Source organism: Staurois parvus, unplaced genomic scaffold (genome assembly GCF_062004578.1).
Source record: "Staurois parvus isolate SC_StPar_1 unplaced genomic scaffold, SC_StPar_1.0 ptg000199l, whole genome shotgun sequence".
In the NCBI taxonomy this organism is placed as follows: domain Eukaryota; kingdom Metazoa; phylum Chordata; class Amphibia; order Anura; family Ranidae; genus Staurois; species Staurois parvus.
The window spans coordinates 2,294,397-2,317,902 of NW_028317995.1; the positions used below are offsets into that span (position 1 = coordinate 2,294,397).

Sequence of the window (23,506 nt, forward strand, 5' to 3'; positions counted from 1 at the left end):
GAACTGCTCCATAAAAAACTGTTTGCAAGAGTGGAACCGCTGAACTTCTCACAACCTCTTGCTTGCAGAATTGTAGTGTTATTGAGGAGTTATACACGTTGATTACTCAATGGCGCTGGCAGAATATTGCAACATTAAAGGCAAAGCTTAATTCTGGGTCAGCGCAGAGACATGCTGTTCTCACCACAGCAGTGACACACAGAGGAACAAGAAAGAACTGCTACAATCACTGGCCAAATGGAATAACAAACACTACTTGGAAATACTACTTTTTTATTTACTAGTTTACCATATTTTTATTATTACTATGTTCTTGTGCTTTAGAACAGAATTGAAAATTAAACTGTAGCTTAAAAAAATATACTATATCTGAATAATATCATAATATTTTGTAGTCATTTCTAAGCTAGGTGCAGTACAGATTCAAATGTGTTTATTCATAGGAATGTACTGGGAGACACATGAATGTTGCAATTTCTTTAAAGTTAATTTTCTTTAAATGAATGCTACTTTAAAGTCCAACTCCGGGGAAATTTGAAAATTCCTCCTTGCTGTAGGGCTGTGCTCACACTACAAGGGTTTGCTGCTCATTTATTCTAGGAATGAGTTAAAGCACTTTTACTTACCAAATCCTTTTCTCCCCTGGCAGACGGCATTCCCCTGTGCTCTACAGGTGGACTGTTTCCTATGTATCACTATGTCCAATACAGGGCTATGGATTCTGCATTGGTCTTGGTGATGTCAGGACCTTAGACTACTGGATCGTGTGGGGGAAAATGCTGCAGGAACTGGTCTAGCAGCACAAAGAATTGGTTAAGTAAATATTTTTTTCTGTGCCCCCTAGACCAAGCAGTTATTCCTTGTAGCCCCACTGCAAAGAGAAAATTTCCTAGATTTGGCTTTAACACTTTCAAACACACTTAGCTGGAATACAAAGCATATACGTATATCGAGAACAGAAGAACCCCTAATATGCATACTTGTTTTGGCTCAGTAACAGTAGTACTGAAGCCAGAGGATCAGCATTACAGCCAGAGAACTAGTATTTTCATAAGGAGAGGTCAGCACTAACAGCTACCATACTTATTCAGTACAGGTATTTTATCAGCTGCTTAAATGCTTGAACATGTTAGTCACAAAATACATTGGGGGAAATTTATCAAAACTAGAGCAAACTGAATTTGGAGCAGCTCCAATTTCTGTCTTTTTATTTTCAAACCTTAAAGTGCTATTAAAGTATTTTTTTAACAAAGACCAATCGGGTTTCATATATGGTCACCAAACGGATCAGATTTGTAGGTCCATAGCTTTGATTTCTGCTGTCTAATTGGGATGCTCCTCTCTCTCGGGAGTTGTTGCTTCTTTCTTTGGACCGCCATAAAACCTATGATAGCTTAACCTGGGATTATTTGTTTACTATTTTGCAAGCTTTTGGATTTGGTCCTACATTCCTTACCATACTTCAGTCATTATACAACACTCCCTCAGCTCAAGTGTCCATTAGAGGCTGCAGATCCCCTGTGTTCCCAAGTCGACGTGGCACTAGACAAGGTTGTTAATTCTCCCCACTACTTTTTGCAATGGCTATAGGACCCTTAGCTATGGTGATCTGCTCTCATCCTGGAATTCATGGGGTCCACTGCAGTCATCAGGAACATAAATGCGCTTTATTTGCTGATGATGTCCTGATGTATGTTACCTCCCCTCTGACTACCATACCTAATCTATTATCTCTTTTGCACCATTTCTCTGAACTTTCTGGGCTCTCTTTAAATTCTCAAAAAACAACAGCCCTTAATTATTCGTTACCCTCTTCCTCGGAATAACAGCTTAGGACTATGTTTGACTTTCAATGGGCCCACAGCTCTTTGCCCAATTTAGGGATTAACTTGATAGCTTCAATTGATACCCTTTACCCCCTCTTTTCAAACACCTTAAGGAGGATCTTCATTGTCGGGCTGCTTACTCTATATCTTGGTTTGGGAGGATCAACTCTATTAAAATGACATTTTTGCCTTGACTACTAAATTTTCTAGAACCTTACCATTTCTGAGACGTGAGCTACAATACCTACAGGCCAAAGTGCTCTGTTTTGTTTGGAACAATAGAAGGCCCGGGATGAATCAGAAAACACTATATGCTTTAAAATCACATGGTGTGATTGGCCTCCCTAATCTTCATGCATATTTTCAAGCCGCCCAAATTGCACAATTGGACTATACTACCACTAAGGGATCTACCCCCCACTGGGCTTCTACTTTCCTGTCATCCTTTGGAGGTTGGTTCCCTACTCTGGCTCCCTAATCGATCTCGCCCTCCTATACTATTTCCCACTTTATCTTTCTCGTTGTCGGTCTGGGATAGGGTACGCCACTACAAATTCCTAGCTTCCTCGCACATGCCTTTAGCCCCTGTCTTTTGTAATCCTGAATTTTTGCTTGGCCTGGCTCCAGTCCCATTTCAATGGTGGATTAATAAGGGGTTACTGTGGATAGGAGACTACCTCCGGGGTGCCCGAGTTTACCCTCTTCAACATCTTAAAGAAAATTTACAGATGCCCCCCCACTGAAATCTTTAGATTTAATCAAATCACCTCTTTCATCCACTCAAAAATTACTTTATTAGATGGCCCACCCATTCTTACCAGAGTAATAATCTTTCTAGAGGCTGTATTTCTATGGTGTATTCCCTTCTTACTGATCCAAGTTGTAAACTACTCTAAATGGATCAATGGGAACGGGACATGAATATTAGTTATGATGTATCAGATTGGCAAGATATAGCCTTAGCACTATCCAAAGTTTCCATCAATACCACCTTAATTGAAGCAAATTATAAAACATTACTGCAATGGTACCTGGTTCCAACCTGGATTATGCAGATGCATCCTCTTGCTTCACCAATGCACTTTCAGCGTTGCGGCCAGAGGGGTTCTATGTTCCACGTCTGGTGGCGATGTCCGATAGCTACTAGATTTTGGATCCGCATATTTAACCTTCTATATACGGTGACGGAGTTAAATGTTCGCAGGACCCCAGAGACGGCTCTCTTCCATAAATTTCCAATTACAGTGCCAACAAAAATCCCTTAAATTGCTTACCTATATGCTGCTAGCAGCAAGAATCACTATAGCTAAATATTGGAAGAGATCAATTATTCCACTTGAATATGTTAGGAACAAATTGAATTGGATAATGATTAACGACAGACTCGCCTATATGCTACACAACAATACTGCCAAATTTGATAAAACATGGGACCCATGGATTCAATACATTTCTGTGCCTTGATATTTCCTGATTTGACCCTCTTCTTTCCTTGTTCTCACTTACTTCTTTTTCTTACTTTTTACTGTCACCTTGTTTATTCCTTTGTTTTCTGGGGCTAGTTGAGCCTATTTTGTGCTCGTTATACAACTTCTGTCATGTTTTCCTTAACGCTCGTTCTGTGTGATTCATGAAGCTACAACCAATGACTCTCATATCTGGTGGACTCAATGCTTGGTAGTTTCTATTTGACCTACCTAGGTGATTTCGCACAGATCTTCTGTTTTCCTAAGATATGTCTGTTGTTTGTTAAAGCAGGTGTTCTTATGTGTTGGTCGACATTTTCTGTTATAACATGACATTTGTCTTTTGCACTATTTGTAACTTGAAAAATTTTCAATAAAAACTATTGGAAAATAAAGTCTTTTTTTAAATAAAACACAACTTTACTTATATGTATTATCTCTTTTCAATAAATTTCCTCTGAGTTTACTTTTCAAGTTTTTCAACTGGCTGCTCTAGCACACTCCCTGTTCTACGTCTGTCCACTGTGTCCCAGGACCTAAAGAGTCACCTACATTCCCCTATACATATGCACTTCCACCTTGTATTAAGAGGGGCATAAGTCAAACTGGGACTTTTGAATTTATATAATAAAAGAACAAATTTCAAGGAGTGGAAACTGCATTTATTTTTCAACATACTCCCCTGCTACATTTATACACTTATCCCAACATTTAACTAATGCATGGAAAGGTTCAGCATAGAAAGATTTGTTAGCACGCCTGAACCATCCTAGGATAATCTACTTCACTTTGTCATAAGTGCTGAAATTCTGACCTCCAAGGAACTCTTTTAGGGGTCCAAATAGGTGGAATCACTCGGAGCGAGGTCCAGGCTGTAAGGGGGATGTGGCAATAACTCCCAGCCGAGTTGCTGTAATGAGCATGTGGGCAGTATGAGCTCGTGCTTTGTCTTGGAGAAACAGGACGCCCTTTGTGATCAAACAAGGTAGTTTTTTCCGTAGGCGCGTATGCACATCACTAACAACATGACAGTAATATTCACTGTTGATAGTAGCACCATGGGGTAGAAAATCCATATGAATAACGCCACATTTGTCCGACAAAACACTTGCCATCACTTTATCTGCAGATACAATTGTTCAATCTTTTTTTGGTGGTGGTGAGTCTGCATGGTTCCACTGCTTTGATGCTAATTTTTATTCCAGAGTGAATGTTCACAGGAATGACTGCTGTGGGCTGGGAAATATCTCGGCTGGGATCACCACTCACTGACGTACAGCCATTTTTTAAATGTTTACATCATTCAAATGTCTTACTGCGTCTCCTCACCATACTGTGCTTAAAGTCTTCTGTAGATATCCATGGGTTGTACACCTTCGTTCACAAGAAACTTCATCACCACACAATTTGCGCTGCCTATCAATAAAATGGCACACTTGCCACCTACTACTGCGTGTAGTACTGCCATTGTAACATTGCTTTTTATACCTGTAAAATTAAAAGTCCCGGTTTGACTTGAATGCCCCTCGTACAATTCTATATGCAGCCACAGCAAGCGCTGCACACACAGGGAGCATGAGAGGTTACTCATAAGATTAGGTCCTGCTAGATCACTTCAGGCTTGCCCCTTTTGCAGGTATAGCTATGTAAAACATTAAAAATAAGTGCCTATACTGCTTAAAATCCAGTAATACACTGTCTCCCTCTGCTCTGCACATGCACACTTGCTCTCTATTTTTTGGCATTGTGCAGAATTTGTAGAGGCCGATCTGCTGGCAGCCTAAAGATTTACTACTGCTCAGGGGATCTGTGCTTCAGCAAAATGGCAGCCTACAACAAGAAGAAACAGGAACAATGCTGGAGGCAATTTATAGCACACACTAATGTTGCTAACATAATTATTACTGTTCCTTGCTAAAGAACTTTATTTTTTATCAAGTTGATATGAGTAAAGTTCCACTTTAAAAAGTAATCGCAGTGGAGGAAATTTATTGAAAAACAAATACTGCAAAATTATTTGTATGTAATGTTATTTGTATCTGTTTTATATAAAAAATATTAGACTTTATTGTCACTTCAACTGAACAAGCTGATTAGTTACTGTTCACAGCTTCTCCAGATTCTGTCTGCTGCAGTTTTGATAAATTCACTGCATTATTTTCTGTAAAAGGGCTGTGAATAACATTCACAATGTACAAGCAAACAAAATGCTATTACTAGTGAAGATTTTAGGGTAGCTAACATTTAAATTAATTGTGCTATGCAGCCTTTAGATATTAGCTAAGTGCCTTTAGTGAAGAACTCTGCTAGATTAAAACTTTAAAGTGAAAAAATTTAAAAATAAGTCTTCTATTGGGAAAAAAAAACACTGAATATTCCCTAATAGAAAGTGAAAAAAAAAAATCTATAAAGCAACAAATGCTTGCAAAGAAAGTAGCATACACAGCTATTCATCTCTTCTTCACTATTCAACTAGGACATAGCTTTTCTGTCTTGTCTAGTGTTTGACATTCTCTTAATATTTATTCCCCCATTTTAACATGCAGATAAGAGCATTCTAGACTGTGTCAAGAGTCACCACTCAGATAGCAGCACCAAAAAGACAAGGCCAGATTGGTGTTCTCCTGGAAATGGCTGTTCTCCGCTACTTTATTCAGAAGAGGACTGTGAGTATGATCTCCCAGATGAGAGTGAGGGCACATCCTGTTGTGATCAGCAAGTAAGAGTTTTATTTTGAACAAAATCTATTTATCTATCTATACTATATTGCCAAACGTATTGGGACACCCCTCCAAATTATTAATATTATTATACAGTATTTATAAAGCGCCAATGGTTTGCTCAGCGCTGTACATTACAAAGGGGGAACAGAACATGTGACAGAACAATACCAATACAATGCAAAACATGAGGGGATTGAGGGCCCTGCTCTTTCGAGCTTACAATCTAGGAGGGAGGGGATAGTGGTACAGGAGGAGATAGCTGTGGGGGATGGAGTGGTAGGAAGAGTGGAGGAGGTCGGCAGGTTAGCAGGAGGTGGGGTAGGCTTCCCTGAAGAGATGGGTTTTCAGGGTGCGCCTAAAGGAGAGGAGAGTAGGTGATAATTTGATGGGTTGGGGCAGGGAGTTCCAGAGGATGGGTGACACCCTGGAGAAGTCCTGGAGGCGGGCATGGGAGGAGGAGACCAGGGAACTAGAGAGAAGGAGGTCTTGTGAGGAGCGGAGTGTGCGTGCTGGGCAGTACTTGGATATTAGGTCAGTGATGTAGTACGGGGCAGTATGGTGGACAGCTTTGTACGTCAGTGTTAGGATTTTGAATTTGATCCGTTGCGCAATCGGAAGCCAGTGGAGGGATTGGCAAAGGGGGGTGGCGGAGATGGAACAGTTGGTGAATTAGTCTGGCAGCCGTATTCAGGATCGACTGAAGCGGGGATAGCCAGCGGCGAGGCAGGCCAGTGAGGAGGGAGTTGCAGTAGTCGAGTCGTGATATGATGAGGGAGTGTATGAGCTGTTTAGTGGTTTCTGGGGTTAGGAACGTGCGTATATTGGCGATGTTGCGGAGGTGGAGTCTGCACGAGTTTGTTAAAGATTGGACTTGGGGCTGGAAGGATAGGTTGGAGTCCAGAATGACACCAAGTACTCTAGCCTGCGGGGCGGGTTTGATGGTGGCGTTGTTGGATGTGACGGAGAAGTCAATGGGGGGTGGTGTCCGGGCTGGGGGGCAAGACAAGAAACTCGGTTTTGGAGAGGTTCAGTTTAAGGAAGTGGAGCGACATCCAGTCTGATATGTCGCTCAGTAGGTGTGTGATTCGGGCGGAGACCGAGGGGGTGAGGTGGGGGGTTGAGAGATAGATTTGTGTGTCGTCGGCATAGAGGTGGTAGTTGAAGCCATGAGAGTGTATGAGTTGGCGAAGGGAGGAGGTGTAGATGGAGAAGAGAAGGGGCCCGAGGATAGAGCCTTGAGGGACCCCAACAGAGAGGGGGAGTGAGGGGGAGGTGGTAGCATTATAGGTAACGCTGAAAGAGCGTTGTGACAGGTAGGATGAGAGAGAGCAGAATCTCTGAGGCCGAGGGAGTGTAGTTTTTTGAGGAGGAGGGGCTGGTCGACTGTGTCGAAGGCCGCAGAGAGGTCAAGGAGTAGGAGCACTGAATAGTGGCCATTAGCTTTGGCGGTTAGCAGGTCGTTGGAGAGTTTGAGTAAGGCAGTTTCGGTGGAGTGTAGGGGACGGAAGCTGGACTGTAGGGGATCGAGGAGGTTGTTGTCGTTGAGGTGAGAGCTTAGGCGGGTGTAGATTAGGCGCTCGAGGAGTTTAGATGTAAATGGGAGCAGGGAGATGGGTCTGAGGTTGTTCGGGTCATTGGGGTCCAGGGAGGGCTTTTTAAGTATGGGGGTGATGTGTGCATGTTTCAGAGGGGAGGGGAAAGTGCCAGAGGAGAGGGAGAGATTAAAGATGTGGGTGAGGGAGGACTCACGTGTTCCAATCACCTCCATGGCCACAGGTGTATAAAATCAAGCAGGGAAAAAAACAGTGAGCGCTAGTCCTGAAAGCGGCTAAGCACTCTAAGCAACCGATATATACTTAAAATAGAATAACATAAAAATAGTGCAGCGCTATGAGTAGTGATAGTAAAACAGATATGAGTCCACTTAAAGTCTTAGTCAATAGAACGTGTCCAGTGACAAGTGAGGATTCAAAGTTGGTGATCCGTGTGGAAACGGCTGAAAAACGCACTCACCAGAACAAAGACACATAAACGCAGTGTGCATCTAGTGCTCATGGATCCTCAATCCAGAAGGAAATAAAGCTGGTCCGGTTACAGGAAAAGTGGATCCCTCCTCTATGGATGCAGCAACAGATCCTCCTCTTCCCAGTTAGGTGTAGGATTCCAAGATCAGGGTTCTGCAAGCAAAAAGCTCCTCAAGGGAGTTTAGGGAAGGACACCCATAGTGTAGTAGATTATAAAAAAGCAGCTTTATTAGAGTAAAAGTAGCATCCAATTCATACCATGGTTCCATACCTCTGAAGATGTGCGTGCGCACGTAACGCATAAGGTGGAGCCTGGATGTCGAGACGCTACGCCGCCGGAGCCACGTGGAGGCCCGGCGGCCATCATTCAGAGTGTCAGGGTTAGTTTGTCTTGCTGACACATCTTGATGATACCTGCCTACTTTGAATTGGATGCTACTTTTACTCTAATAAAGCTGCTTTTTTATAATCTACTACACTATGGGTGTCCTTCCCTAAACTCCCTTGAGGAGCTTTTTGCTTGCAGAACCCTGATCTTGGAATCCTACACCTAACTGGGAAGAGGAGGATCTGTTGCTGCATCCATAGAGGAGGGATCCACTTTTCCTGTAACCGGACCAGCTTTATTTCCTTCTGGATTGAGGATCCATGAGCACTAGATGCACACTGCGTTTATGTGTCTTTGTTCTGGGGGGTATAAAATCAAGCACCTAGGCATGCAGACTGCTTCTACAAACATTTGTGAAAGAATGGGTTGCTCTCAGGAGCTCAGTGAATTCAAGTGTGGTTCTGTGATAGGTTGCCACCTGTGCAATAGGTCCATCCGTGAAATTTCCTTGCTACTAAATATTCCACGGTAAACTGTTAGTGGTATTATAACAAAGTGGAAGCTACTGGGAACAACAGCAACTCAGCGACTAAGTGGTAGGCCACGTAAAATGACAGAGTGGGTTCAGCACATGCTGAGGCACACAGTGCGCAGAAGTCGCCAACTTTGTGTGGACTTCAGATTAGCACAACAACAGAGCGTAGAGAGCTTCATTGAATGGGTTTCCATTGCCAAGTAGCTGCATCCAAGCCTTACATCACCAAGTGCAATGCAAAGTGTCAGATGCAGTAGTGTAAAGCATGCCGCCACTGGACAGTAGAGCAGTGGAGACGTGTTCTCTGGAGTGATGAATCACGCTTCTCTGTCTGGCAATCCGATGGACGTTTCTGGGTTTGGTGGTTGCCAGGAGAACTGTACTTGTCTGACTGCATTGTGACAAATGTAAAGTTTGGTGGAGAGGGGATTATGGTGTGGGGTTGTTTTTCAGGGGTTGGGCTTGGCCCCTTAGTTCCAGTAAAGGGAACTCTTAAGGTGTCAGCATACCAAAAACATTTTGAACAATTTCATGCTTCCAGCTTTGTGGGAACAGTTTGGGGATGGCCCCTTCGTGTTCCAACATGACTGCGCACCAGTGCACAAAGCAAGGTCCATAAAAACATGGATGAGGGAGTCTGGGGTGGAAGAGCTTGACTGGCCTGCAGAGAGTCCTGATCTCAACCTGATAGAACACCTTTGGGATGAATTAGAGCGAAGATTGCGAGCCAGGCCTTCTCGTCCGACATCAGTGCCTGGCCTCACAAATATGCTTCTGGAAGAATGGTCAAACATTCCCATAGATACACTCCTAAAACTTGTGGACAGCCTTCCCAGAAGAGTTGAAGCTGTTATAGCTGCAAAGGGTGGGCCAACTCAATACTGAACCCTATGGACTAGGATGCCATTAAAGTTCATGTGTGTGAAAAGGCAGGCGCCCCAATACTTTTGGCAATATTGTGTATCTATCTATCTTGTTCATTTTTATCTTTCTAGTTACCTACAGTATGTACAGTATACTGTATCTATCCATTGTCTTTCTTTGTAAAGTGCTGTTTTACCCACCAAATTTTTCGCTGTTGCATTTAAAGTAGAACTATGGTCTATCATTAAAGTGACACTAAACTCTGGTTTAAAAACATTGTATTCAAGTATGTATTGTTAACCTTTAAAAGTCCATTCTATTGCTCTTGGGCCTCCAAATCACCAAATTCCTTTTTTGTTGCTGTTGTGATCTGACTAGCTATTAGACGAGGGCTACGTTTGTTCTCCATGGTCCTACTGCATATATATACATAGCCATCCTCTCTAGCTTGCTCCTGAGATGGACTAGGGACTATGGGATTTCTAGAGTGCATAGAGCAATACACATGACCACAACTAACACTCACTGCTTGTTCCAAGCAAACAGAAGTGAAGGGGTTCTGGAGCTCACAGAGGATATTACACGGAGGCAGAAAAAACACTAAGAAACATTTTCACAAAAAATATGTAGCACCTCCCTGACCTCTGGAGGCATGATGGTAACCCCCAGAGACAGGGTATACAAACAAAAAGGAATTTATTGCTCACACTAAAACTCCAGGGAGAGAAGGGTAGGAAGTTCAGAACACCCATTAATGGCCTGCAGACTCAACATCAAGAAAGAAAAGACACCAGTACAGAAAAGAGCTTTTCAGCTTATTCCAGTAACCTGTACCTTCTTAGTAGCAGCGTTTGCCATTAGCAATCAGATCTTACCAGTAGCAACAGAAGTATTCTCAATGATCCCATCTTGATGCTTTTCCAGGCTGTCAAGGAGTTCTTCACCCAGGACCTTATGTGTTACCCTAGGTTCACATCTGTGCGGGTGGTGCTGCTGCGGATCCGCACAAAAATACGTGCAGCTGCACCACCTGCACAGAGAATTGCGGACCCGCGGGCGGGTGCCATTAGTTCTAATGGCACGCCGCCCACACTGGAAAACAGAACCGTACTGGGAACCGAGGTTCCCATGCGAGCTGCATTTTCTGAAGAAGTGCAGGGACTTTTTCTTTGCATGTCATGGGCATGGGAGTCCATTCAAATGAATGGACTCTCGTGCCCATGCAAAACGCGTCCCGCACGGCTGCAGAGATGTGAACCAGGGGTTAGAGTAACCTCTGTTACGTCATTTTAGACATCTGATCTGTTCTTTTCCTGTTCTCAGCTAGGCTCCCAGATCACAGAGCCTCAGGCACCAGGACACACTGCGCAGGCAGACTTCTTATGCTCCAAGCACATGTACAGGCCTCTAGCTTCAGGCATAATCACAGCTACTTCTCACACACCCATCCCAGGCCAGAGCCTGAGGAGAAAAGAGAGATCACTTGTCCCTCTCCAAATATTTATAGCCTCTGGCATTATTCTCCTGTGTCTGTTCTCGCTCACTAGAAGAAAATCTCTCTAGAGTTTGGATAGCTGTGCATGCAATGAAGTTTCTCCGTCTTATTTTTGGGGTACTGCAAGGATTGTTTTGGGGTTATCCCTACTGCTGGAATTGCTGTGTTGTGACAGAATGTTTGTTTCCTGCTCTGCAAAAACACCTATCTTGCTGTCCATATACAAACATAACAGCATATCTCAACAAGAATCTGTGCATTTGATACAATTAAACAGTGAGCAACCCTTTCCCTCCCAAGATTATGCTGATTTGCAGCAGTTAGAGACACCTGCTACACCCAAACACTCAGAATAAAGCCCAAAACCAAAATTGTAATATATTGCAGCAAACTTTAGATGTGGTTGCTGCATTAGTTTTCTTTTTTTTTTTAGGTTTTTTTCCCTCTGTTTTCACCTTGTGATCTAGCCAGTAACGCACCTCCTGTATTAAATTGCCCCTACTCTGGATGAAGGAGCACAGGGGCAACTTTGGACAGCAACTTTGTCAGTCTGGGGAGTGTTAGATGTACTAGCAGATTTAGATTCACTGACAAATTGTAGCCATACTCCAGCTAACACTTTAAACACAGTTAGTGAACTCGGTGTAGAGTTATTCACCCTGAGGTCATCACAGAGGACAAGGGGGCACTCTACGTCTGGAGGAAAAGAAATTTAATCTCCAAACATGGAAAGGTTTCTTCACAGTAAGAGCTGTGAAAATGTGGAATAGACTCCCTCAAAAGTTGGTTCTGGCCAGCTCAGTGGATTGCTTTAAGAAAGTCCTGGATTCTTTCCTAGAGACACAGAATATAACTGGATACTAACATTTATAGGTAAAGTTGATCCAGGGAATATCTGATTGCCTCTCGGGGGATCAGGAGGGAATTTTTTCCCATGCAGGAGCAAATTGGATTGTGCTTTGCTGGTTTTTTTTTTTGCCTTCCTCTGGATCAACTGTGGGTATAGGATTATAACTTTTTTTTTTTTTCCTGTGGTTGAACTGGATGGACCTTTGTCTTTTTTTTCAGCCAGACTGATTATGTAACTATGGAACTATGTACATCAACAGTTTTTTTTTTTCCATTTAGGATAAAGGTTTTACTTGAATTAATAAAAGCTGACCATTTTAAGCACCCCTGTCAGTGGCATATACTTTGTCTCAACAAAGACAGCACAACAGTTCTCAGCAGACAATAGATTAACTTTTGCAAGGTCAACCTCTTCTGGGTCCCAAACAAGTGCTCCGAATCCTGCTGAGACTGTCCCTCTTTTCCTTCCAAGTGGTGGGAGTGCTCTCTTTTACAGTCTGACCATACCAGGCATCCAAATTACACCTCGGACCATGCGATGAGTAGTCTGTCATGATTGTGATACTCTATGGCAGAGTTCTATTCAGTCAGCAGTCCAGTATTTTTACCCACATTTGTTTTCACCAAGACAGTCCTCCTCTTTCCTCTCAGCCTGCAGACCCACTTCTCCTTGCTCTGTTGCATCTACCAATCACCTCCAGGATGGAATCGGACCCAGACAAGATGGCTGCCCTTTGCACTGAAGACACTCCATAGACGAGCATTGCAAAGTGGTCTCCTTAACGACTTGCCTTCCTGAAGGTTTTATCCTTTTCATGACCAGAGCAGTTTTTTCTATTCAGCACTGCATTTTAACTGGCAATTGCTCAGTCAGGCAACACTGTACACAAATGAAATTTCTATCATTTTTTTCACGTAAATAAAGATTTATTTTGGTGGTATTTAACCACTTCAGGTCCGAACACTTTCACCCCCTTTCTGTCCAGGCCAATTTTCAGCTTTCAGTGCTATCACACTTTGAATGACAATTGCGGGGTAATGCAACACTGTACCCATATGAATTTTTTAGCATTGTTTGAGACATATAAAACTTTATTTTGGTGGTATTTTTTCACCACTGAGATTCTTATTTTTTTGCTATATAAATGAAAAAGTCCAAACATTTTGAAAAAAAAGTGTTTTTCTGCAAATAAATAATCTTTCTTTACACACTTTCATCAGAGTAGCTCAGTGTCACCATAGTAACATATTACTACTCTGGGGAAGGGGTGGGGGGGGGGGGGGGGTGATCATGGATTTTTTTTATACTGCTAGTGCTTATACAATAATGATCACTGTATAAGCAATAGTTTTAGCTGTCATGAATGGGTAACTTTCATGAACAGCTTCCTTATGGTTGTGATTTGTGATTGGCTACAGCTAATCACATGGTACATGTGGCCACAGATCACAACCGTAAGCAAGCTGTTCATGAATGGAAATCCATTCATGACAGTTTGTTTACATCTGTTATCATATGATCGCTATGACAAATCCTAGCAATCACCTGGTATCTGGTACGCTGTTAAGGGTCACAGGATGTCATGCAGCATGCCCCTAACACAGAACAGGCTGGATGGCATACAGTGAAGGAAATAAGTATTTTATCCCCTGCTGATTTTGAATGTTTGCCCACTCACAAAGAAATGATCAGTCTAAAAATTGAATGGTATTGTAACACTGAGAGACAGAATAGCAACAAAAAAGTCAAAAGAAATGCATGTCTAACAAATTATGCACTGATTTGCATGTTCATGATGGAAAAAAGTATTTGATCCCTTTTCATTCAGCATGATTTCTGGATACCAGGTGTCTTTCATACAGGTAACAAGCTGAGATTAGAAGCAGTCTTTTAAAGGGAGTGCTGCTAATCTCATTTTGTTACCTGTATAAAAGACACCTGTCCACAGGAGCAAGCAATCAGATTCCAAACTCTCCACCATGGCAAAGACCAAAGAGCTGTCCAAGGATGTCAGGGACAAGATTGTAGACCTACACAAGGCTGGACTGGGCTACCAAACTATCGCCAAGCAGCTTGGTGAAGAGGTGACAACAGTTGGTGCAATCATTCGCAAATGGAAGAAACACAAAACAATTGTTAGTCTCCCTAGGTCTGGTGCACCATGCAAGATCTCACCTCACGGAGTGTCAATCATCATGAGAACAGTGAGGACTCATCCCAGAACTACACGTGAGGATCTTGTCAATGATCTCCAGGCAGCTGGGACCACAGTCACCAAGAAAATAATTGGTAACACATTACGCCGACAAGGATTGAAATCCTGCAGTGCCCGCAAGGTCCCTCTGCTCAAGAAAGCACATGTCCAGGCCCATCTGAAGTTTGCCACTGAACATCTGAATGATGCAGAGGAGGACTGGTTGAAAGTGTTGTGGTCAGATGAGACCAAAATCAAGCTCTTTGGCATCAACTCAACTCGCTGTGTTTGGAGGAGGAGGAATGCTGCCTATGACCCCAAGAAAACCATCCCAACCATCAAACATGGTGGTGGAAACATTCTGCTTTGGGGGTGTTTTTTTTCTATGGGGACAGGACAACTGCACCTCATCAAAGGGATGATGGACGGGGCAATATACCATTAAATCTTGGGTGAGAACCTTCTTTCCTTAGCCAGGGCATTGAAAATGGGTTGTGGATGGGTGTTCCAGTATGACAATGACCCAAAACACACGGCCAGGGCAACAAAGGAGTGGCTCAAGAAGAAGCATAATAAGGTCCTGGAGTGGCCTAGACCTTAATTTGATTGAAAATCTGTGGAGGGAGCTGAAAGTTTGAGTTGCCAAACGTCAACCACCAAACCTTAATGACTTGGAGAGGATCTGCCAAGAGGAGTGGGCCAAAATCCCTCCTGAGATGTGTGCAAACCTGGGGGCCAACTACAGGAAACGTCTGACCTCTGTGATTGCCAACAAGGGATTTGCCATCAAGTACTAAGTCATGTTTTGTGAAGGGGATCAAATACTGTACTTATTTCCCTCATGAACATGCAAATCACTGCATCATTTGTTAGTCATGCATTTCTCAGACATCTGACATGTTTTGATACAACACACCATCTAGTCCTTCTCTACTGGAGTTAACGTGTAGCTCTTACAGCTTGGCAGGGTCAGCATAAACCAAAACTGGTGCATTGGTAAAACTCTATTTCAACTGAAGAAAGACTTGTTCCCATTGGTCAGACAATTCTCCTTCTATGCATGTTCAGGAAGTTCTCGTCTCCTTGCCACAGGAGCTCAGTGAGGGGTTGGGCTATCTTTGAGAATCCTTCCATGAATCTCCTGTAGTAAGAAAAGAACCCCAGAAATTATCTAAGCTCATTTACCTTTTGGGGCTTGGGCCAGGTGGTGACTGCTTCCAACTTCTTTGGGTCATTCTCCACTTCCTCAGCAGAGACAACATGCTCAAGGTAAATGAACAATGGCTGATAGAACTGGCACTTCTTAAGAGACAATTTCAACCCCTTCTTCATAGAGTCGCTTCAAAACTTTCTCCAAATGTTTCTCATGCTCTTCTAAAGTCCATCCAAAACGATTATGTCTTCCAGGTACACCAACACTTTAATAAGGTTCCTGTTGCCAACAGTTTGCTCCATCAAACGCTGAAATGTTGCAGGGTTCTGTTACACCTTGTAGCATCTGATTAAATTCAAAGAACCCCACTGGACACATGAAAGATGATTTCTCCCAATTGTCAGGGTGCATGGGGATCTGATAGTATCTGCTCCTCAAGTCCAATACCCTGAACCATTTGGCCCATTTGGCCCCCAACAGACATTGCATTCTGGGATGGTTCTTTTGTTGATGGTGCGATGGTCAATGCACATTGATTCATTTTTCTCAACACCACAATGGGAGAAGCATAGGGACTTCTGGATTCCTGTATTACTCTCATCCTCTCCAACTCCATAATCTGTTCTGATGCCATCTAGGTCTGGCAGTGGGATACACCGTGACCTTTTTCAGAATGCTTTCTTCTGTTGCAGACACTCTTTGCACATCCCACATCAAACTCGTTTTCGAAGAACACTTTCTGCCAATTAAGATATTGTGCTATGGCCTGTTCTTTCCATTCAGGCATCATAGGGGAGTTCTTTGGATAGAACTGGTCCTCCGACAACTCTTCTGTGGCTTTCTCCACCATGTCATGTAGTGTGAGGGATATAGCTAGGTTCACTTGCCCTATCATCATAGAAGGTACCCATCATAGAGGTGCTTTTAGTGCCTATACACCAGATTTTGAGATTTTATAACTTTCACAGGGGAATGTTCTTCAAGTGTTTGTCATAGAAGTTGCGGTAGATTAAAGTCACTTGAGCCCCAAAGTCCAGAAGAGCTTTTTTGTATACACTTTCCACTTAAACAGGCACTGTAGGAGAAGGACCCACCAGCTTGTGAGGGAACTTGCTTGGAGGAGCTGAGATGACTTGTTCTGCTGCTTGAGCTCAAACCCCTCTTTTGATCTGCTGGCCTTTCTATTGCCGTCTAGGCTAACTGTTTTGGGTTTGGTGTGCACTGATCTTCCGCGATCTGAGACCTGAGTCTGAGGGTAATTTGGGCATTCTAATCAAGGCTTTACATGGGGACCTACACAAAGGTTTCGGCCTTACCAACCCTTTGTTTTGAATCTGGGAACTGGAGCAAGCTGCCTTAGTTGGTCACCCAATTGCCTCTGAAGTGTTCCATTGGCTTGGAGTGTAATCTCTGTGGCCTTGCTAGGCTGGGACAGTCACAGTGGTAATGACCATGCCCCCGCATTTATAGCAAACTACTGATCTGGATGGCTTTTCAGTGAGTAGGTCTTGACACATTCTCCTCCACAGGTGTGGCAAACCTGGTTGACTACTGCATCAGCTCCATCATCTTAGAAATCTGTCTTTAAAGTGGCTACTTTGAACTTGATCTCCACTGCACCTCTAGTTCCTACTTCTGCCTTCAGCAGCTTTCCGCAAGGGCAGCTTTCATGGCCTTACACAGCGTCTCTTCTTCTTGAACAATCTTTAATTAATTTAGAGTAGGTTAAAGGCTCATTCTAGTCTTTGGTTCAAAGTTTTAGCATAGGCGGACAACTTGTCTCCTTCAATTTGTTAGGTACTGTATGTGAAAACATGTAAACCAGTTTGGAATTGTCTTCCACTCTCCCATAAATCACCAGCAAGACTTTTAGACATTCAGTAGGAATATAGCCTGGCTTTTTCTTTTCTGAACAACATCAGAAGCAGGAGTTTTCAGACTCTCAATTATTCTCTGTCTCTTGATTGTGGCAGCGACTGACAACTTTTCGGCAGCATTGGCCACTTGATCTATCCAAGTCTCTTTTCCACAGTAGAACCTCAACTTGTGATATTCATAATTGTTGGATGCTGCTGAGTTCCCCATCTAGGATTTCTATTATCCTTCCTATTTCTATTATCCTTCCCATACTGGTGAAGAATGAGGCAGGGGGGAACCCTGAGGCTGGAATGGGAGCAGTAGCTAGTTGTCAGGGATCCCGGCCGCTCAGCATTGCGCGCATGCGCAGATCGCCGATTCTTCCTAGCTGGCGAACACAGAGATCGCGGCAACGGCCGCGCATGCGCACTAGCGATTGCGGCCGCACCAATTAGAACACAGGGCGCCCTATTTAAACCTGCCCTGTGCATCTCCAAATTGCCGCAAGGTCTTGTTCTTGTTCCCGTGTTCCTGCTAGTACGTTTCCTTGTTGCCAAACTCTGCCTGTTCTGATTTATGCTGACCCTCTCCTGCTCTGACCCCGGCTCGTTCCTGACTATTCTTTGCCTGTCGTTACTACTATTTGGATCCTCTGTTACGGAACCTGGCGTGTGACCTGACTACTCTTTTGTCTGCTGCTTGGTAACGCTCACTGGCAGTCATCCATCCAGCCCGCTCAGACCTGGACCTGTCATCCCCTTTACAGCAGGCTCATCCCGGGCACATACCCTCAGCGGGACCCTCTACCATAGTTGGGTGCACCCAGGGGTTGCAACCTGGTTCCAGTCGTGCATCAAGTCCATCCCCACCATCTGGGGCGCTGGTGAAAAGGCAGACTGGGACTTAGACTCCGCGCCCTGGGGAATCCCGTTCTGTGGACCACTAGAGATCAAGTTGGGCGGAGCCTGACACTAGTACTTCTGAACCCAATGCTATGGGACTTTATCCATACATTACTATGTGCCACATCTGGTTGTCCTGTTGGGGTGTCATGGGCCCCTTCCACAGCTCCTGGGTCAGACACCCTTTGGTGGTTGTCAGTAAGAGGTGTTTCACCAGTGTTTTTATACCAGTTATCAAGCTGGGTTTTAAGTACCCTCTTATTCTGCAATGATAACAGTTGAAATAGCATTGACCTCCCTCTTATTACAGGAGAGTATTATAATATAATTTGAAATTTTGTTATTATGTAGCTTCCTGTGGAAGTGAAGATAATATTCAGAAAATGTGTTGAGTTATATGGTGCATTTTCTTTTTTATTATTGAATGCGTTCATTATATTCTATGGATTACGGTTTTAAGAATTGTATATTTTATGTTGATGCATGTCGGATATAAGAACCAACATGTTATTTCTAACCCTCTGATGTATGTAACAAAAACGCCATGTATTGTTGAATAAATCGATAATGCACAATTTAGTTATATGTCATTCCTCATGTAAAGTCCCACAAGTAAAATGATTGTATATGATGTAAATGTAAATGATGTAAGCCTTCCAATACTGGTGAAGAATTAGGCAATGGGAACCCTGAGGGTGAAATGGGAGCAGTAGCTAATACTTCTGAATCCAACGCTATGGGATCGGAACTTTCTGGATTTTTTTTTGTTGGCATGCTTGGCTGTGTAAACTGAGCTTTAAGATTCCCTGGTACCTGTAGGCTATTCCTTTGCACGCCTGTCAGGATTTCTTAAAGCATAAGTGCAAGAGACTGTCTGGTCAACTTTTCGGCCCACCACAATTTGTTTCCAGTCAGGTACCAATGTCAGTGCCATTGGATCTGTTCATCTGTCCAGGTGACACCAGTGAGGCCCATAACTACAAAGTGTTCAAAACTACCATTCTGCTCTTCACACCTCTCTCCAGCAGTAACAGAGTCCATCATGGTGGCTTGGCTGGCGTAGGCGGTCATCACTCTTTCCTTTTTTCTCAATCTTATTTTCAAATCCTCAGATGAGCTTCCACTTATAGTGCTACCCATAGAGATGCTGCTGAATTGTTTGGGGATTTCTCTGCACACCTGAAGATTACACACCCTGTTCAACCAGCACTTACTAACACACCTTGAGGTGGTTTAAAGAAATTATTAGGCCAAGCATAGCCTAAAAGGAGAGAGGATTAGATTGTACATGCATTTATTTGAAAGCACAATCTAATTAATTTATTATTAATTCGTTTCAGCATTTGTGTTGGGGAACATTTAAATTACAAGTACTGTATATGTGTTTATGTGAACGCACAGTCTAATAAGTTTGTGATCAATGATTTCTTTCAGCAATTAAGGCATTCTGTGTGAAGAGTGCACTTAAGCATTTGTGTTCGGGAATATATCACTCACATATACATGTGTTTTGTGGATCTACAATTTAATCAGTTTGTTGTTAATTTATTTTGGTAAACATGTATTAACTAGGTACACACCACTGAACATAGAGACCTTATTGACTTGAACATTCAAAAAAGACCTCCAAAACTATGTATTTTCTGAAATCAAATGACCTATATATTGAAAAGATGGTAGTGTCATTTTTTTTTATTTTGCACAAATATTTGTGCAAATGTATATTAGTTCTGAATTTTTAGTAAAGATCATACTACAATACTGCAAATACACTACAACTACAAGACCCACAATTGTACATGACAATGCAAAAACATTTACTGTTCTTTATTTAAGACTTAAACCTGAACGTTGGAACTAAGATTGTTCTTCTGCCTGTATGTTAATATATCAAATACATGTTGTACACCAGTATATCTCAACCTTTTTCCAGTCACGAAGCCCTTAAAAAGTATTTTTAGTTAGGAGGCACCCCTGTTCAAGGCTTGGTTCGCGTTACTGTGTGTCGCGGAACGCACGCAAAGTCGCGCTCATGCCTAACACGCAGACAAATGTTCTGCTCTTTAGGGGTATCTCCATACATTTGCAAATGTGAGGTGTTTTTGGTGTGGTGCAATTTTAAAACTAAGGTTCAGGGATGACTTTCCCTGCATTTCTGTGGGTAAGGCAGCCCATTGAAATGAATGGGCTGCCCTACTCACAGCCACACAGATGTGAACCAAGGGCCTGTTCACCTGTGAGGTTGGAGGGCAGTAAAACCACATAATTGAGCTGTTTTTACCACCCCCAACTGCTCTTCCTTTAGCTGCAGAAACAGCAGTGGGGGGGATACACTTGCTGTTGCCGCAGCTGGAAGTATACCTCCAGATAAATGGAGTTGAACTACAACCACCCCGCAACTGTGTGCGAATTGCACGCAGTTGTGGTGTGGTGATGCTGCTTTTTACGCGGTTAAACCAGGTGGTGAGGAGGCAACATATTGCCTCTTTACCACCTGTCAAATGCAGTTCTTGCTGCTATTATGAACAAGTCCTAAAAAAGCAGTTCTGAAAGGACAGGAATAGGGGGTTGTAATGGAACCGGTACCCGACCGCACTTGGGTATATTCCGTTATACCGCAGCTTCCCCTGTCCGAACACCATCCACGGACCACACCCTTAAAATCCCTCAGGAAATAGACAGCACCCAGCTCTTCTTAATACAGGAAGCCAACTCTTTTTAACTTAACACAAAACACAGGATATATACAGAGGGCGGGGAAAGACAACCAGGGACAGGAAACACATCATCACCCCTCCCCATCCAACCAAGACACAGAACAATGGGATGAAGCACATGGCATAGGACGTTGACCAACCCCCACACCAATACACAAACAGTACATCCCATAATAGTTGGCTGGCCAACAAGGCACAGCACAATGGGGGGTAGCACATGGCAAACAGACAATGGACAGCCATGTGGCCTAGACAAAGGACAACACACAAATGCACAATACTGGGACATTCACATGTACACCCTGTACCCTAAACAGGCACAAGGTGGGTTAAACATAATGATTTGGGGAGATGATACAGAGGTCCCCCCACCCCCAAAAGTCACTCCCGTCACAGGGGTCAAGATTAAAAGTAAAATACATACACACATGAAAACAAACACACACATACAGACACATGCACGCACACGTACACATACAGAGACACACACATACACACACATATGTACACACACATACATAAGCACACACACATACACATACACATGTATACACAGACACATACACACACACATGTACACACACATACATACGCACACACACGTACACATACACACACACGTACACATACACACACACAGGCACATCTATACAGCCCTTACAATATTACAGTATTTTATAGCTTCCATCACACAGCCGGGTACTGAAGTCTAGGGGGGGAGGCAGAGAGCACAGAAGACACTCCCCTTCCCTTTGCTTTCACTTTGCTCAGTGGTGTGATGGCTTTCAGTGGTGACATACAGTGCAGCTGGGGATCTGGAGCTTGGGCTCAAGTGACAGCCATTCTCCCCACGGCCCCCCCGAAGACCCCTGGTGGCACCCTGGGGTGCCGCGGCACCCCGGTTGAGAAAGGCTGTTGTACACTAGGCATTTAAGTACCTAAATGCACCCTAATTGTGTGTGTCTGGTGTCTTTTAAACTTTTTTGTTTATTTTTATAGTTTTTTTCGTACATGTTACAGTTTTTACTTATCTTGATTGCTATCACCTGTCTTCTTTCTGATAGTACATTGTCTCTTTATGAGCCATGACTTTTGCAGATTGAGTACAAAAAGTATTCAGCAAATGACTGTTTTTTTTTGTAAGGGCATATTTCCTTTTAAGCACTGTCAAAAGCATGGATATCAATCATGACTACTATAATATTATTACAGGTACTTTTATAGTGCTGTCAATTTAAACACCACTTTACATATATAGTGTAAATTTACATCAGTCGCTAACCCTCAAGGATCTTACAATCTAAGCTCCCTAACTCACATTCATACATACACATACTTACAATGATAGTACATTGTCTCTTTATGAGCCATGACTTTTGCAGATTGGGGACAAAAAGTCCCCAGAAAATAATGTTTTTTTTAGCAGGGTATATGGATGTCAACAATGACTACTATATTATTATTACAGGTACTTATACATCGCTGTCAATTTAAGCACCATTTTACATTTATAGTGTACATTCACATCAGTCCCTAACCCTCAAGGAGCTTACAATCTAAGGTCCCTAACTCACATTCATACATATACCTACTTGGGTCAATTTAGACAGGAGCCAATTAACCTACCAGCATGTCTTTGAAGGTTGGGAGGAGACCAGAGTACCCAGAGGAAACCTGCACAGGGAGAACATGCAAACTCTGTGCAGGTAGTGCCGTGGTTGGTATTCCAACCAACAACCCTAGTGCTGCCAACTACTATATTGTTTTATTTCTAATTCCTAATTTGCATAGCCGGGCCAGGTCAAGTACTGTTGTGTAGTAACAGGGTAACAGAGATGGGAGCCATTACTGGATTCATAGCTCAAGTTTTTCCCTGTCAATACTTTACTGGGAACATCTTGTTGGTGTAGGCATTGGCTGAAGGAGGCTATCATGCATGCTGTTTGTTATACTGTGTAAGACATTGGGGTGTAGCTAACAATGACCTTGGGGCTTAATAAATTTCAGCTAAGCTCCTGTTCAAATGGAAGGCTGAAGGATACATTACCCTAGAAGGTGTAGTACTAGCCCACATTGCTACCAGCAAGACTGCATTAGGACCTGTGTAGATGGGTTTTTTTTTTATTTTTTTTGCATCCAATGGGTTTTGCTTTCTAATACAAGTCTATGGGAATGCAAAACCTGATGTCAAATGCAGTTCAACTGCAGGTTAAATACACTTCTCTGTGAATTCTGAGTGATGATAAAAGGGGCTCAAAACTGACATAAAACACAAACCCAAGCACAAACCCAATGCCTGTCGAGTGTCGACACAGGCCCTTACTGCACTTGTTTTGTGCTGTTTCTCTGAACCAGGGTTTCAAAACCAGGGTTCCTCCAGAGGTTGCTAGGGTTCCAATGAGAAATTTCTGACTCTCAGATACATTTCTACTGACACCATTGATCTTTTTAGCTATATATAAGGGGATAATCCTTCCCAATGACACAAGTGTAAGGAGCATTCTTCCCACTGATCATCACACTTATGTACCTTGAGTTTTAGACATAGTCATTTTTTGCAGGTGTTCCCTGA

General features: G+C 43.0%; 1 protein-coding gene across 1 annotated transcript in view; it reads left to right on the forward strand.

Annotated features, from left to right (window-relative positions):
• The first annotated feature begins 2,850 nt into the window (after nucleotides 1–2,850).
• The window catches only part of LOC149461514 (uncharacterized), a 144,097-nt gene continuing 123,441 nt past the window's right edge, over nucleotides 2,851–23,506 (forward strand). Inside the window, exons 1-2 of the mRNA XM_089678226.1 lie at nucleotides 2,851–2,944; nucleotides 5,839–6,011. Of these exons, the coding sequence (XP_089534352.1) occupies nucleotides 2,851–2,944; nucleotides 5,839–6,011 (267 nt within the window). The remainder of the gene's footprint in view (nucleotides 2,945–5,838; nucleotides 6,012–23,506) is intronic.